Raw genomic sequence first — 18,518 nt, 5'->3', positions numbered from 1 at the left:
CTGATACAAAGGACATTTAAGCAAAAAAAAGAGACATTTCAAACATCAGATAAAGTTGTCTATGGAGCAACTTGATTCAGCCCAATGTGCGCCCTCGGCCGAACAATGGGCGTTCTGACGTCTAAATAATAAACATGACAAGCACTGTGGCTGTAAAGAAACGAAAGCAATAAATATGGAATGTACACCGATCAATTTTGACCTGATTACCCTAAATTGGCACTAGCGAGCCCACGCGAGGGCGACGCGATCCTTTTACTGTACTCACCCACTCTCTTTTTTCGCAAATAATCACTTAGCACTTTAAATGCCGGTTTAAGTGTTAATAAAACATTATGAGTATCCCTTAGTGTAGATTCAGTATTTAAAATATTTAATTAAAGTTTTGAAATCCAAAATACTATTCAATAAATATGCAAAGACAGCGTTGTGTTGCTGTAAACCATCCCAAAGTTAGAATTATCTTAACATTTTTTTTGATCCATAATCTATATCTATACTGATATTATAAAGAAAGGAAAGATTTGTATTTATAGATTTTGCATTTCTTATATGTATGTGGGGTTGTGGCTCGATCAAATAAAAATAAACTCGTTAACTATCGCTGTTTTTAATATTTACACCATTTTACAAAAAACACATCTTATTACATCGTCGTTCCTCTTTTTTCTCCGACTTTCAACTTAAAACTCGTTTTAAACCAACGTCAAAGTATAAAATTCGAAATCAATTAAAAAGAAAACATATTAAAAAGAAACATATCTAACCTCCTTATCCTACATGTATTTAATTCACGTGAAAACTACTGGGCCGATTTCAAAAATCTATTCTCCATTAGAAAGGTATATCGGTGAGTAATATAGAATGTTTTTTTATTATTTATTTAATTCACACAGACGAAGTCACGAGTAATAGTTTTTTAATACGGCTTTCATATTGTTACAACTGGAAAAACTTATTAAAAACCATTTAAATTAACAATGAATAGGTACTAGTTTTCCCACGCTGTTATAAATTTTGTACATTAAATATTGAACTGGCTCCTAAACCTAGTATGACGATCAATTTGCATACAAATTATAGAGTATTGAATCTTATGACTTATTAACATACTTGTAAGTTATCAATTTCAACAGATAAAGGTTATAAAACATAATTGTTCTAAAACTCATTATGTTGTATAGTTCAACAAAATTGATATCTTGACAAACTCAGTAACTAACAACAAGCATTGTCATTTATTACTACGTAAGTTAAGATGATTTTTTCTCGATATATTTTATGAACTAACTTTCGTCCGCAACTCCGTCTGCGTGGAATTAATTAACCTATATGTTCTAGACAATCCTCTACATCTATGTCAAATATCATCGAAATCTGTTAAGCAGTTTAGGCTATAAAACTCTAACATTAATGCATCTTTTCACATTTATAATATTCATCGTCACCAGCTCAATATACGTCCCCACCGAGGGGTTCAGAGCCTACCCTAAGTTAGGGGTGTAGGCCATAGTCAACCACTCTGGCCAAGTGCGGGTTGGTTGACTTCACACAAATCTTTGAATTTCTTCGCCGATGATGCGTGATTGCCTCACGATGTTTTCCTTCACCGTAAGAACACCAGGTAAATTATGAAAATCCGAAAAATCGAAAATCACATTGGTACAGCGGGATTCGAACCTAAGACCTGTAGATTACAAGTCAAGTGTTTAAACCACTGAGCTACCGACTCTCTTTTAATATTAGTAAAAAGTCATTTAAAACTGTACTAAAATCGGTATTACAAAGGTATACTTTACGATTGTTAATAGCAATAAAACTAAATATTTTAATCAATTAAATGGGGTCCATAAACGCGATTAAAATCTCATTTGTTCTTAAACAGGTGATGGAGGTCAAACAATTAGACTAACAATAAATTTTACATTGGCATTGCGAAATATTTCATTACAATCGCCTTTCATAATAATCGTAATCATTAACGTCTTTACGAATATAGTCATAATATTGCTGGAAGCAATGACACTAATAAAAACTGTAATAAAATTCACTGAAATCGTTAAAATCTGATAGTTTTATTAAAATACGATATTTATGGGTGCGACACGAAGGGACAAAGTCGGCAAAAACAGTTTAAAACAACTCAAATAGCAATTTAATAAAAAATGTTGTAAGAGTTCGATTAAGGAACTTTCGTAATTATTTTTCTTTTCATAGGAAATTTACCGATAAATTTAGATTGGATACAAATGGAATAAACCTCGAAAATACGCCATTAAGGGCTGTCCCACCACTGGCGGCTAAGATAGCTTAAAAATGACGTCACTGTCAGATAAGGAAACGAAATTCGATATTTCCATCACATGTTTTAAAGTTGGATTATAGTCAGATACTTTACAATTTGGTAGGACAAGACCCTAAATTTGATTATTGGGTTTGCATGTAAATCATCTTATGCCAGAAGTACAAGTTACAGTGGTAGGGCCCGCTTTAACATTTTTCTATGGGCCAGCTCGCCCGGTGAAATACCACGACCACTAGAAGACAGGCGTGAAATGGGAGAAATTCCGCGTTTCGTTTGATGAGTTTGGTGCCGGAGGCCTAACTTTGGTCCCCTTTCCTTTATCCTTCCCTTTCCCTTCCCATGTTATGATAAAGGATGGGAAGGGAAAGTGGATTTGACGGTGGAGGAGACGCATAGGAGGGGGAAGTATCCTCATTATGTGCGTTTCCTCCGTCGATTAAGGCTGCGCACACTCGATATTTAGTTCTGTAACTAAACAGTTTAATTTGCCGGGAAACAATCGACAATCGACATCAGTTTGACGTTTGTTTAGTCAAAGGACGGCTTTTTTTTATTAAATTATACAGTTCCTCTAGCATGGAAGCCAGAGCCTTTATTATTTACCGCTTTAAGAGTTCCATAGCATCTGTATAATATTTACTAATCTCTATGTCAAGTTACATACATTTTGAAATAACTTTAGAGTATCCGGTGTAAATGAATCAAACGATAATCGAATAAACGGATGACTATCATTACTATATCCGGTAATATACTGAACATTATCATTAATTATGTATTTTGTACATAGAATTTGTCAATTTCATACAAGGTCGGCCGCAATTGCAGTGTTGCAACTCGTTAACTTTTAATTTATTGCTTTATTTGTTTTCGTCTTGTACAAACTTTTCACAACTGTGATGGTACAGTCGGAGAATCTGACGATGTTCTAGTTTAAAAACTACAGTAACTTGAATATTTTTTACCCATTGTGGCGATGACATAGAGAAAACCAATAGGTCGTAGCTTTTAAATTTGCGTGAATCAAATACATACAAAAATACAAATCTTACCTTTTTATAATATTAGTATAAATAAGCGACCAGTGGCGCTTAAGCCCTGTGTTTGTACTGCTTCAAATGGTTTCATTGTATTTTGCAATTTTGTATTTTTTTTGTCCAATACACAAATAAAATGTTTGTCTGTACGTTAAATGGTCGGTCAGTGATACACGGCTAATTGTTTTTATTATTATCTTATCATTTGCGTAACTCACAGCTACCTAATTGGTTGGGTATGAAGCAGAGTTTGTCACGTGAGGAACAAGGCAATTTTTGTGCAAGGGGTCACCGCGGATATCCCCGACTGTACTTTACACACTTTATAAAACACAATTTTCTTTAACCCGAGGAAAGAAAATAATTGGCACAAATCTTTACACTTCACTCACTTGAACCTACACAGAGCTGCCAAAATTAAATCTATACTATCTATACTATTATAATAAAGCGTAAACACACACTTCTTTGTTGCCTAAGATGTCAGCGATTACAGCATATTATTGTATAATTCTTTTTTTAATATAAAGCCCTAAACTTACGACACGCTTTAGGCTATATATTTTCAAGCCACTATACTTAGGGGGGTAAAACTTTTGGATAAAAACCCTAATGTGGGAAAGAGTTGTTGCTGCCAACATCAAGGAAGAAAGATTGCCAAGGTTTGTCATGTCATGTCATTATGACATTTGCTATTGACAATTTGACAAATGTAAACAATAAAATAAGATTTTCCCAATTTCATGCGGATGAAGCCGCACGGGAACAGCTAGTACAATATAAAAGGTATTGCTCAATAACAGATATATAAAATCACATTTGTAGTTGACGTGACGTAACTATTATTAACTACCGTTACCGCAATATAATCTTCATTGTGTCCATTTCAATCAAACCATTCTCCGGCCTTCAATAAGGCTGCCAACTTTTGAAAAAGTAGACCCGAAAATTGACCGCATAAAAACAAGGACCAAACTTGTCTTGGTGGAAGAAACTCCTTGGTGGAAGAGGAAGAAACAATACCCTTCTTGGTAGTTGGTATTAAAAGAAATTGAAAAAAAAAATTGGTGACAATTCACTAAAGACATTTTTCACAATATCTATTAATATATCCTTAAATTATAATTTTTTTTTATTATACTTAATTTTTTATTTATAACATGATATGACTTACTAAGCTTGACATCAACATACCTTTCAAAGAAGTTAGCGGTGAAAAAATGTTAACTATGTCTAGTCTATATCTTACTAATATTACAAATGCGAAAGTTTAGATGGATGGATGGATGTTAGAGTTTGTAGCCTAAACGGCTGAAATTTGGCATAGATGTAGAGGACAGTCTGGAAGAACACATAGGCTACTAACTTTGTTTTTTAATTGCACGCGGATGGAGTCGCGGGCGAAAGCTAGCATTTCTTAGATGTCTTTGTTGGAATTACCGGACAAAAAAGTGGCGTCTTTTACTTAGAGACAATCAAACTCGAAGTGACAGCCTTAGCCTTCAAAGATGCACGTATCCTCTACAACTAGGTCCCCATTCGCGTAATTTACCTTAAGCCCACTCAAATTAACCGTTTCACAACCGAGAATAAACCATTAAATTACAAATTGACTAAATTTACATAGAGTGTTTAAATTAACTGAATTAATTGTAGATAAAGGCTTTTACGCTTTAATTGCGTAAGTGATTTTTAAAAATAAACCTTCTCACGTTTGACCAAGTTGTAAAACTAAATAATGAATATAAAAATTATTAATAAAACAATAAATAAAATAAAAAACTTTATTGAAATGTACGGGGAGTTAAAGTTGGGGGCTAAGAAACTATCGTTTTAAACCAACAGAATCGGTATTAAATCTTAAAGTAACGCATTACTATAGTTTTAGTTAAATAAATTGCCCGTGCACTTAAAATAAATATACGTAAATTATTTGCGAGAGTCAGCGCCCGGTACAGTCGGAGGAAAAAGTCTTATTGAGTTATTTAAATAATATATTTATATGAATAATTAAGAACAAATGTAGAGTAAAGTTAACCATTTAAATGTGGCTGATGAGGTATGTTGTGCAAATATTATATACTAGCTGTTACTCGCGACTTCTCCTGCGTAATATAATAACATAGCCTATATTACTCACTGATAATGTAGCTTTTCAATGGTAAAAGAGCTTGAAAAACTGCCCAGTAGTTTTTGAGTGATTCCAATACAAAAAAATACAAAAAAAATCCTCTTTATAATATTAGTATGGATATAGACAGAAATTTCTGTCCTTTACTTTTGTTTAAGTAGCATTTTTTCTTGCGATTGTACTTTATCGAGTTTTGAAAACGTCTGTCGCAAGTCGCAAGGCGCCCGCGGCAAGGCAGCTCGCGGTCACTGCTTTGCGACGCTAATTTACGTAAAAAAACAACATGGCCGAAACGACTATGCAAGATTCACTGTCCTTTTTACATTCTTTATAATACGTTTAATCATTATCTACATTCCGAATAATGACTTGAATATAAGTAAATTTTAACAGAGGTCTAATAGCATTGTAAATTTTCATGTACCAACAAATCGATTAGGATATTTCAAGTTTATTTCTATACTATAACATTATAAAGAGGTAAGATTTGTATTATATTTTTGTATGTATTGAAATAACTCAAAAACTACTGGACCGATTTCAAAAATTCGTTCACCGTTAGAAAGGTAATTTATGTAATAATTGTGAGTAACATAGGCTATGTTTTTTTTTATTAATTTTTAATTTAACGCGGGCGAAGTCGCGAGTCTCCAAAGTAAGGTTATAAGAACATTTACAACGTGATTACTGAGTTGTAGAAAATAGCAATTATCTATTTATCAACGCTGACATAAATATCTTAATAAAATGTAACATTAAATGCACAACAGATTATATCGAACAATACCACTCAATACTAATTGATTTATGTCGATTAATCGATAGGAACAATCGATTTTTATCAGACAAAGTGGCATAGCGAACAATTTAATGTTTTAAATATTATTTATTGCTTTATTTAGCTTTAGGGTTAGTTTAATTGACGCATAATTTATAACTAAGCGGTTACTTTGACGCCCACAGGCTAGTCATATCAATCTATAGTAAAGGGTTGTTATTAAATCTTTTAAGGTCGATATGACCTGATTTTATGATCATTAAAACATGTGATATTATTTGATTTTTTACCTGTATATTTATACTTTATTTTCTAAAGAATTCTTTTCACTGAATTATTTTAAGGTTAGAATTCTCAAAATCAAAAGTAACTTTTTAATATAACAAACAATAAGTATACAAAACCTTCATCTTCCTATCGTACTCCCGTACACGGAGCAAGAGGTTTTTATCGTCCACGTCCCTTTTTAATCATGTCACCTTTCACGGAACCCATCCATCTCTTTATAGGTCTACCTCTATCGGTGTACCACACTAATAACTAACGTTCTTCTTGTTACATGCGATTCATCTCTCATACCATGCTAACCTTTTACTACTTACTCTACTCTTACAAAACCTTGTATATATTATTTACTCGAAGCTCATATGAAAACAAGAGAGTATGATATTAAATATTTAATCGGTTAATTGTGCATTAACAAACATAATTAGTACGTAAATTAACGCGAATTAGCCGAGCAAATACTAATTATTTACGTGTATAAATATTTATCATATATACTTTTAGAATATTAATAAAGGAATTCACTTTAATGTATGAAAAATTTAATAACAATTTATTTTATATTATGTTAGTTTGGGGATCAGGAACTTGGGGCGTCCTCCCCCCAGATGGACCAACGACTTAGTGCGCACGGCGGGTAGTCGTTGGATGCGGAAGGCGGAGGACCACATTCTGTGGAAGGCATTTTGGGAATGCCCAGCAGTGGGCAAAGAAAGGCTGATGATGATGATGTTTGTTTTAACAAAAGTAGGTATTTATAATGTTATCTATATAGCCAATTATTGGCCATTTAACATAATGCCCAGATAGAACAATTTTTGACTACGTATGTAATGTTTTGCGACATGAGGTATACGGCCTTCTTAACTAATTATGACGGGCAAAATCACAGGATAAAGACGCGCTGTAAGAAGAAAGGAATCGTGGTTGCGAAATATCAGGGAATGGACGAATATTGCCAGCGTAGAACACTTATTTCGCTTGGCACAAGACTGGAAAAAGTTCGCTGAGCTGACGGCCAACCTCCACTAATGGAGTGCCACTTAGAAGAGAGAGAGAGAGGGGGGGGAGAGAGACGAATGTAATCAAAAGTTAAACAATAAGGATAGATATGTATAACCTCCTATTTCACTTTCTATGTCATCCTGTTAATCGTCAGAGCCTGGTTGCTCAACTGCTGACTAAAACTTTAAACTGTACGTTTCCACTACATTTGCGAGTGAATGTAGTTCAAGAGCGGAATGTGGCAACACTGAAATTGTTCTGCATATCTCCCTTAACCTATCCAATGCAACTAACCACCTTATTTTAATGCACTTTGAGTCGTTTAACATAAAATAAGTATTATATTTCTACCACATCCAGAAAAAAAAACTATGGATTTACCAAGATTTACTTTTTGGCTTAAATAATATTATAAATGCGAGATTTTAGATGGATGGATGTAGTTCTGTTAGAGTTTACCGCCTAAACAGATTTCAATGAAATGCCAAACATAGATATGTAGAAAAGTCTGGAAGACACATAGGCTACTTACAATGGTTTCAATTCCACGCGGTCGGAGTCACGGGCTAAAGCTATATTCGTCTATACGTTGGCAAACGGATTTCAATAAAATTTGGCATAGGTATGTAGAAAAGTCTGGAAAGACACAGGCTACTTACAATGGTTTTAATTCCACGAGGCTTAAGCTACATTCGTCTATAGTCTAGGCTACATTTCGTTTTATTAGTGTATGTTGAAATAAATTAATTAAATTCAGAGTTCCCTTACCTTAATGTATAAATTAAGATATTTAAATAATTGCATAATATACAAACAATTATTTCTTTGAAATATTAATTCTATTTTCAGAAAGTGCTGTTTAAAATCTGTGGTATAAAAATAAATTAAATTAGCTCAGAGATCTTAATCTTTTTAATTATTTAACTCCTTGGTATCAATTAGTACAGCTCATTTGATGCCAAATATATCATAAACTTTATACTTTATGCGCATAATAGTTATAATAAAATTACTTTAAGAAAAATGTCTCTCGTGCTCGCCTTAGCGGAGGTACTCCCGCATCCCTGTACTTACTAATATTGTAAATGTGAAAGTTTAGAAGGATGTTTGTTATAGCTTGTACCGTAAACTAGTGAACACATCTAGATAAAAGGCATAGACGTACATTCTGGAAGAACACATAGGCTGCTCTCGTTTGTTTATAAATTGATTCCACGTAGCTTCTCTACTCTCTAAAGCTAGTCATAGTCATAGTCATACTAATATTAAAATGCGAAAGTTTTGATGGATGGATGTTTGTTAGAATTTGTAGCCTAAACGGCTTAACAGATTTTGATTAAATTTGATATAGATGTAGAGGAAAGTATGGAAGAACACATAGGCTACTTACACTTACACACTTTGTTTTCCTTAAATCCACAAGGACGGAGTCGCGAGCGAAAGCTAGTTTTTCAAATTTTTTATTAAATTTGTTATTTCAGTAATCATGGCAATAGTATAAAAACGCGTTCAAATATAAAACTAGAATGCTCCACAAAAGTATTTCTTACTCAATGTTAGGCGTTCATCAATTTTGAGAACCTGACAGCGGGTAATGTGTTAAACACTGATCTCTATAAATAGATAGGCTTGGAAATAACAACTTTTGCTTCGTTTCTTTTATACGTTGAAAGACAGTTTTAACTGTATCCTTAGGATTTTCACCACCAATGGCGACTGTTGACTAAAATGGTGAGGTGAAAGAGGCACAAAATACCACGTCTAGGCTGTCCATTTATACAGGTCAGGGAAAAAGTGTTACAAAAATCTGACAGCTCGTCACTTCGGCTCCATTTATAATTTTACAACAATCATCAATTTAACAAGTAACATTATTGAATATAATATATTTAAGTGACTCTGATTTATTGTACGATCTCGCGGATTCCAACCTGAAGTGATTGAATGCCATGACTTCTGAAGTTAGCACGTGCTCGTATATTACGATCATTAGTTGTCAGGGGTCAAGATAACTTGGAAGGATCGCGGATTTACCATGATTGTGGGAATGTGTACCTCTGTATTTAGCATTTTTACATCACGACGTAATAAAGAGGGAATACACATACCCGTAAAATGGAGTATTAGCTGGCATTTATAGTCACGTGTCACTGGTGTAATGCGTACAAGTCAGTAAAATGTTCACAAAACCGTACGAGGCAAGACGTCAAGATGTCAATTTCATACACCCTCGACTCTTCTTTCCACTTAATGTAAGTCTGTCACTGTCACACATGCTTATAGCTATGCCAGTAGCTTGTATGTAAGTGTACCAGCTACTGTTATGTATTCCCGCTCTAAAAAGCTAATTAAAAATAAAACAATAAACAAAAACTGCTGAAAAGACTTTCAAATAAAAAAAAACATTTCATTCTCGGATTATTCTAAATGCTTTTTAGCTTTTGCGTGCGATATTCGACCGCGCAAAATTAAAAAAAAAAACCTAGTAGTTAGCCTGTTAACTGTTGTGATGATTGACATTGGGAATGAATCCTAATAAAATTTGACATTAACCGTGACCTAAATATGCGAATACGACAAACGCATGCAAAACTTCGCTGACACGCCTTGACCACCGGAATAACAAATGGGCGGTTTTGAATATCAAATAGGGAAACTTTTAATATTAAAAACACGTAGCAATGACCAAGTTGGCAATGTCGCAACACAATGGGTGAATGTTTGATGTAAATATTCAAAAAGCTGTATATGGTAAGGGCCAATTCTTAGAATTTTCCTGGACAGTGAAAGACCCGTACTTGATATTTTAAATGTTACCAAATTAACAAATACGATATGGCCACTTACATGCCAGTTACTACATATCTGATGCGGACATGTGTCAACGATGACTTGCATGCCAGTACTTGGCGTACAAGCATGACATTTAATTACTAGACAGCAACGTTCAAATGAGCTGAAGAAATTTTGCGCGCCGGAAGCTTATTTTGGTCCCTTTACCTGGAAAGGATTGTGTACTTGCCGGTGGAGGAGACGCATAAGAAGTGGAAATATCGTCTTTAGGTAGCCGCTTGCTTGTTTGCCACATTATTTATTAAAAAAGGGAGGAGACGAGAGGAGAAAACTTGTCTTTGACACATCTTGTTATACAATCTCCCAACTTTCCATGCTCCTTTGGGGCGCACATAGATAGTTAAAGGTGTTTTAGCAATCTGTTAGACGGTACAAATAAAATCTAACTTACGTAAATAAATCGTCCAATTACAATTTTTAATTGGTTTGTAAATAAAATAATTAACAAATATTGAGTGTCGTACTTTGGTTTCTCATTGGTCGTGTGACGCGCGAATTATATCCTTGATGTAATTTACACTTTAATTTCATTACGAAATATTAAATTGTCGAACCAAACGTGCTGTGGGAAAGTAGCACATTGAAAGAAAGTACGAGTAGTGAGATATCAATTAATTATTCTTAAATCGATTTAGAGCTGGCGCACACCTTTGACTAAACTATCGGACAACTGTTGTGCGATTGTCGATTGTTTCGCAGCCTTCAACTGTTTAGTTGCACAACTAAAAAACGAGTAATGCAACCTCCATATAAGCTCATAAGAATCAAAGCGAGACTAAACATTTGTGCGATAGTTTTATCAAAAGTGAGCGCGCTTGAGTCGAAGAAATAACTAACTAAAAGACTTACTATGTCATAGTAATTGACCTGAATTTTTCTCTTGACTAACAAACAATATGATATTATAATTTTATGGATGACATCGATTGTTTGAGACCAGTGTCCAATAAATATGCATAATTTATAATTCAACCCACGTGAATGTAAAACCCTCGCATAAATTACATGTATTACATTAAAGCTCCTTGTAACATTAAATTAAAAAACAACTGACTAACATCGGATATCTATGTTATAACTTTCGCCCGCGACTGCGTCCGCGTGGAATTAATAAAAACAAAAGTAAATAGCCTATGTGTTTTTCCAAGCTATCCTCTACGTCTGTGCCAAATTTCATCGAAATCCGTTCAGCTGTTTAGGCTACAAACTTTAACAAACATCTATCCATCTAAACTTTCGCATTTATAATATTAGTAAGATTATTTAACTCATCTGTAGTAATATTGTAAAGAAGGATTTGGTTTTTTTGATTTTTGTATGTATTTGATTCACGCAAAAACTACTTGGGCGATTTAAAAAAAAATCATCATCAGAAAGGTATCTGTGAGTAACATAGGCTATATTTTATATTATTTTTCAATGTATTCCATAATCTACAGTATTGTCGATATGTAACAATAGTACAACATACTTTTGTTTTTAATAAAACTAAGTTTTGTTTCAAGTAATTAATTCTATGAAACCTCATAAGCATTGAAAATGGCCGAATATTTATCCAAATATTGGATGAAATATTGTGCAAACCGTATTAACTGTACAAATAAAGCAATCGAAGACAAATTATCAAGTACTCGTGTTCGTCTGATTCCGTCTGATACTTATAATTTGTAACATGCGATTGAACAAGGCTTGAATTTTATTTACTAGCGGACAAAACAATTTAGCCTTTAATCTAATTTGTATATTCAACTCTTCAGTTACAACAGGATAATCTATCTACACATTCTAATATAATAAAGCGGAAACACACACTACTTCGTGGCGTAAGATGTCAACAATCACAGCATATTTTTATTAATACTTTCTTTAATAAAAAGCCCTACACTTTAGGCTATATATTTTCACGCTATTAACTTAGGGGATATATATTGGAAAACCTTCATGTGTGAAAGAGACTATAAACTACAAGCTGCCAACATTAAGGAAGCAAGATTATTATGGTATTTTGACATTTGCAATTGAGTATTTGACAAATGTAAATAACAAAATAAAGTTTTTATAATTTCATGCAGATGAAGCCGTACGGGACAGCTAGTTAAATTAAACCTTTTAAAAATGTTTGAAAGTTTTGTTATATATGACTTTGAGTTGGTTAACATTTGAGCGGCAAAGTGTTAACTTAGCTAACTTCTAGTACTCACTAGTAGGGACATTTCGTGCTTGGGGCGCATGGTGACGTCACCGGGGCGCACGCCGGGCCCGCAGTACGGCGTAGCGGGGTGCGGCGGCGCCGGGAGGGGCGCAGGGGGCTCGTGCAGCGCGCGTAGTGCCGCGTGCAGCCGCGCCCGCGCCGCGCACACGCCCCCCGCGCCCCGCGCCGCTGCGGCAACCAGCTCGCTTACCTCCTTATCCCATCTAATATACAAAAAGCCTCCCATTAAATAACTTTCACAACTAAGGTCCTTTATATTATCAGTTTTTCAGCTTCCTTTCTTATAAGACTCTAGACAGATAGATAGCAAAGCATCTAGATGTGTGTTAAGTTGTTCTTCGACATAGGCCTCCCCTAGTTACTTCAACTCTATCGCGCGCTAATCTCCACTACTGGGGACAATAGTTTGCATAGGCAGTTTGAGAGTAGCCCCTATGGTTGAGAAATTAAGGAGTTAGCATGGTATGAGGAGGGATGAATCGCATATAACAAGAAGGATGTTTATGAGTGTGAAAGTATACTGGTAGAGGTAGACCTAAAAAACAGATGGATTGCGTGAAAAGTGACACGATCAAGAAGGGTGTAATGACTTAGATGTCGGATGATAGAGTTATTTGGAGGACGAAAACCCGTCGCGCCGACCTTACGGGAGTAGTATAAGGGGAGATGATGATGTCTGTATATTACCTGCAAACACCCAAGCACGCTCTAATATCATCCTTGAGGCTTCTTGAGAGGGTGCAGTCAGGGCTGTCATCTGAGGCCGATTCTGATGCGCGGGACCCCGACTTGTCACAGTCGGAATCTGAAGCGGGAGAGCGCTCCGTGTCTGCACAGCGGGATACATCCGGAGTGTACTCTATCTTTGGTAATGTCGGCGACACACGCCCCGCGCTTCCGCCGCCGCTGCCGTACCCTGCACAAAGGTAAAATGTAAAAGAAACGCTTGAAACCGACGAGCATCTACAATAGATGTATGAAAACGGAAACGTGATAGATATGGGGGTAGAGTCATCAAGATCAAGTGTCATGAGGCGCCAAACAATAAAGGGATCATCTGAATTTTCCGAAAAAACAACCACTGGCCATAGACATCCGCAATTGCAGATGCGTTGCCTACTTCTACATGCACAGAAAGAATTTCCGCTTCCTATGCGTCCCTCCTTTAAACCCACAGCCCCTTCGCATCTTTTCCTTGGAAGATAAGAGTGTAAAGAGAAAGGAGGCTAAAATTAGGCCTTCTGCATGATGGTAATAAAATGGTACTTACTCGTATTTACGACTTGCTGATAAGACTTCTAAGTTTTAAACTTGAAGAAATAAAAAAATAAGATCTCAACTTATACTTTCAGATTACATACTTGAATACGACATGACTTCTCCGAACCATTTTGACAGCAAAATAAACATAATTAGCCACACTTGATTATACTAATTCTATTTCAAGCCCGAACACTCTGCAATTTGTTCCACTTATAATTGATAGGTCTGTTGAATATCAAACACATGGTTGATATACTGCACGAACATGTTATTTTAAACTGCAATAATATGAAGTTTTACTACGTGTTAATAACGAAATCTGTCTACAACGGGGTGAGTAGCTCAGTACATCTTATTAAAATACATTTAGCGCCTGTCCCACAAATCCTAAATTGTTTGATAACAATCCCGCGTGTAAAACTTGTGATGGAAATATCGGATTTTGTTACTTTATCTGACAGTGACGTCATTTTTAAGCTATCTGAGCCTAAACCAGTGGTGGGACAGGCCCTTTAATTAATATAATAACATAAAGGAGTTAAAAATTATATCTTAATATACACCGAAATAGGAATGGTTCAACGTACATACATATGCGAAGGCACAGCTGCACCCAGAAGCACAGGTATCCCTTTATTTGATTAAATATATCTTATAGATGTTATGTTGTTTCTGAGGCTGTTTCAATATTTTTAATGGCTCAAGGCTGTACGCAACTTCAAGCCCTGCTACACTTAATGTGTTATGCGGTACGACAGCGATGTTTAGATATGTTTGAAAAATACAATAAAAATACCTGAGGATGTGGAAGGCGCGCGGCGAGGCACGCGGGGGGCTACTGACTCCGGTTCCACGTGCTCCTCCAGCGAGTCCACGATTATAACTACCTCCTGCTCTTCCTCCTCCCTATACAGTGGATTTGACCTGGAAATTAAAGCCACACTAGAGTAATCTTCATCCGTATCCTACTTCCTACGGTGGGGGCAACTTGAAGGCAACTTTAACACTGCATTCTAATGCATCAAACATATTGAATACATTATTTAGAAAGGCGATTGTTGCGAGATTTATCCAGTGATTTATGACGTTCCAGCGATATTGTAATGCTGTGTACCAACTACATAAACATAAACAGTCTACTCCCCACAATGCAAGATGTTCTTTTTTTAAACATTTACTACCTTACATAAACGCGGTATAAAGTTAATAAATGTTAAAAGTACTTTATAATAATCTTTCGAAAACAATAATGAGTAATTTGTTCCTTTGTAATTATATTGAAAATGATGGTTTTGTCAAAAACCTGACAGATCTCAAATAGTCCTTCTATCCTAATTCGAGTGGAAACCTGACGTTTATCTTAAAGGCAGAGAAATAGATTCCATATACTGCACTGCAATTTACGGTCACCTATCTAAGAGGTATACAATACTAGCACGGAATGTTAAATTCTTGGCGCAGACAAGGTGCATTAAGTCGCCACCCACGTCTCAGTCTCCCACATATACTATTTATTTAACTATATACTCAAAAACGATAACATTTCACAATTTGCTATTTACTTAGTCTCGCAATGTGTGTCGCCAACCGATGTTATAGAGGTCTGGGGGGAGGTATCAGTAATATGGACGTATTCCAAGTAGTTTTATATCGACTATATGAACAAAATATCTACTGGCTATCCTTATTTTTAATCTACTAGCTTTGACCGCGACTACGTCTGTGTGGAATTAAAAAAAAAGTAAGAAGCCTATGTGTTCTTCGAGACTGTGATCCCCATCATTTCATTCGTTCAATAGTTTTGGCTACAAACTCTAACAAACATCCATCCATACATCTATGGATCTTCGCATTTATAATGTCTGCTATTAGTATGGTATTGTATTATCTGTTATATGAGTAAAATTAGCCGTGTATGGCTGGGCAAGATATCATCGCCTTTGGAAGGAAACTCTTTGGAGGTTATACCAAAGATTAGATTATAAAACAGAGGTGACTTACCTAAGTACCGGCGGCATGTCGTCGAGAGCACAGAGGGGATGGTGGGCTGGTGCGGCGGGTGCTGGGTGCGCGGCGGGTGCAGGGGGCGGCGGGGGGTCTGGCGGGGCGCGGCGGCCGCACGCGCAGCCCCCCGCCTCGCCGCCCTCGCCTCGCCCTCCACCCTGATAAAGAAATAGTTAGTTACATTCTTATAAAAAATTAAAAGTTATTTCAAAATTATGTTATGACAGCATACATCAATTTATAGACTCTTATTCCACTTGTGCGACTAAAGTCCAGGAACTACTCTAGCAGCAACTGCAGGAGTTGGAATGCTAGTCGCTTAGTGAAAAGGAGCTTTTAATTAAGTAGAGGAGGTGGCGACAAGAAAGATATTGGCTAATTCAAAAATTAATCATACTAATATTATAAATGCGACAGTTCAAATGGATGGATGTTTGTTAGAGTTTGTAGCCTAAACGGCTGAACGGATTTCCATGAAATTTGGTGCAGATGTAGAGGATAGACTGGAAGAACACGTAGTCACTTTTGTTTTATTTTAATTCTACGCGGACGTAGTCGCGGGCGCAAGCTAGTACACAAATAAAAGGCAGATATTTTAGATTTTAACCTATAGATAGATAAGATCTGTATCATTAACACGTATTGTTCGGTGATCAACTAAGGTTAGAGCGCGTTAGATCCACAGAATAACAAAGATGCCCTCTTAAGGCGAGCCAGAGGTCGGAGCGAGCTGCGCCGAAATCTACATAACTGTCCAGAGCAAGATTTACACTTAACATGCATTCACAGTGATATAATCATAGGAAAAATCATTAATTTTTTAGTTATCAAACAGTTCAATTTCTTAAGTTTTTTTTTATAATGTGACAAACGAGCAAGCGGCCACTAGAATCCGCTAAAATGGCGAAGCGACCGCTGTCCATAGACATCCGCAATTGCAGATGCGTTGCCTACCCTTATACGACGGAGGAGGAGACGCACATAAAGAGGATATTGCCCTGCATCTCCTCCACTGTCAAATCCACTTCCCCTTCCCAACCTCTCCTTATAAGAAAAGGGTGGTAAAGAGAAAGGGACTTAAATTAGGCCTCCTGCACCACACTCATCAGACGAAACACGGAATTGCTTCCATTTCACGCCTGTCTTCTGTGTGGTCGTGGTATTACACCGGGCGTGCCGGCCCTGCAGTGCTAAGATGTTAAAGCGGGCACTACCACTGTAAGTTCCGTTGCCGTCAATTTATTATTCAATTTAAAACTAAATTGTCACACAACTGTGCCTCGCTTTGATTCTTATGTGCTTATGGGTGCGCACTACTCGATTTTTAGTTGAGCAACTAAACACTTGAATTGGCTGCGAAACAATCGACAATCGCATTGTTCGATATTTTAGTCAAAAGCGTGCCCTACACGAGTTTTTCTGATAATCTGCTAAATAATTAAACAAACAACATTAACGTAATGTACAATGAAATCAATGTATGCAACAAAGACGTTACGCTTCTCTAACATAAGATATCTTACATCTTACATTGAATCTATTCAAATGATGCATTTGCCGGAAACTGCGTTGGAAATGTAGGAAGTCAGTTTTATTGTTGTTATCAAAGTAATTAATGCGTTCTGTTCATAAGCGTGAAATCTTCAAAGTAAGACTAATGGAAATTAAACAATTATATACATTACTATAGCATTATTATTGAGCCCAAGATTAGCTTACCAAATTTATTAATTTAAATCATTTAAAAAGGACACCTAAAATCACAATTTTAGTCTCCATGTTTATGCAATGGATAATCTATTTTTCAGGGTTATGATATTACTAAAAAAACTCCGTACCTCAGTCTACCAATTCCGCTAGAATTGGCGCCCTTCTCCTTGATGTCTGATTGACATTGACAGCTGTCATAGTGACGGGACCTGTGTGACAATTATATAGTGTTGCGCTACTCCGACACGATATCGATCGTATTCTTAACAATTGCTGCTACCAAAATGAAAACATTTAAGGATGTACATATCTCTACTGATTTAATAAAGCGTAAACACACACTACTTTGTGTCGTAGGATGTCAGCAATTACAGCATATTTTTTAATAATTATATCTTTAATTAAAAGCTCTACACTTACTATACGCTTTAGGATATATATTTTCACGCTATAAAATTTAGGGGATAAAAAAGTTAGAAAAAACCTAAATGTGGGAAAGGGACTGTAAACTACAGGCTGCCAACATCTAGGAGGCGAGGTTGCCATGGTTTGTCATTGTCTCATGTCTTTTGACATTTGCAATTGATAATTGGAGAAATGTAAACAATAATATGTAATTTTCATCATTTCACGCGGATAAAGTCGCACGGGAACAGCTAGTATATGATAAGAACGAATCAATTAAAATAATCAAGTACATCGTAGTCGTTAAAATGCTCTCATTAATGTTTGAAGTAGCGACTGCCAGCACTCATTACAACGTTACAAGTGATGGCTATCCCACATCTTAACTGTTACAAAATAACCTATTAGCGTAATGCAATTATTATAATACCAGACAGGGGTGTCAGCGCTTTAAAATAAATTATAAAATTGAAAATAAAATTTTGCCCATGAACACATAAATAACATTTTGAATGTAGATTTATTTCCGC

At 35.8% G+C, this 18,518-nt stretch overlaps 1 protein-coding gene across 1 annotated transcript in view; it reads right to left on the bottom strand.

Annotated features, from left to right (window-relative positions):
* The window catches only part of LOC106102546, a 23,343-nt gene extending 7,340 nt beyond the window's left edge, over positions 1-16,003 (bottom strand). Inside the window, exons 1-4 of the mRNA XM_013282062.1 lie at positions 15,871-16,003; positions 14,666-14,793; positions 13,294-13,522; positions 12,596-12,809 (exon numbers count right to left, since the gene is read on the bottom strand). Of these exons, the coding sequence (XP_013137516.1) occupies positions 12,596-12,809; positions 13,294-13,522; positions 14,666-14,793; positions 15,871-15,887 (588 nt within the window). The 5' untranslated portion in view covers positions 15,888-16,003. The remainder of the gene's footprint in view (positions 1-12,595; positions 12,810-13,293; positions 13,523-14,665; positions 14,794-15,870) is intronic.
* Positions 16,004-18,518: the final 2,515 nt, after the last annotated feature.

This window comes from Papilio polytes, unplaced genomic scaffold (genome assembly GCF_000836215.1).
Source record: "Papilio polytes unplaced genomic scaffold, Ppol_1.0 DF823923.1, whole genome shotgun sequence".
Taxonomy (NCBI): domain Eukaryota; kingdom Metazoa; phylum Arthropoda; class Insecta; order Lepidoptera; family Papilionidae; genus Papilio; species Papilio polytes.
The sequence above is the reverse complement of the archived record's forward strand: the minus strand, read 5'-3'. Positions and strand labels throughout refer to the sequence as shown.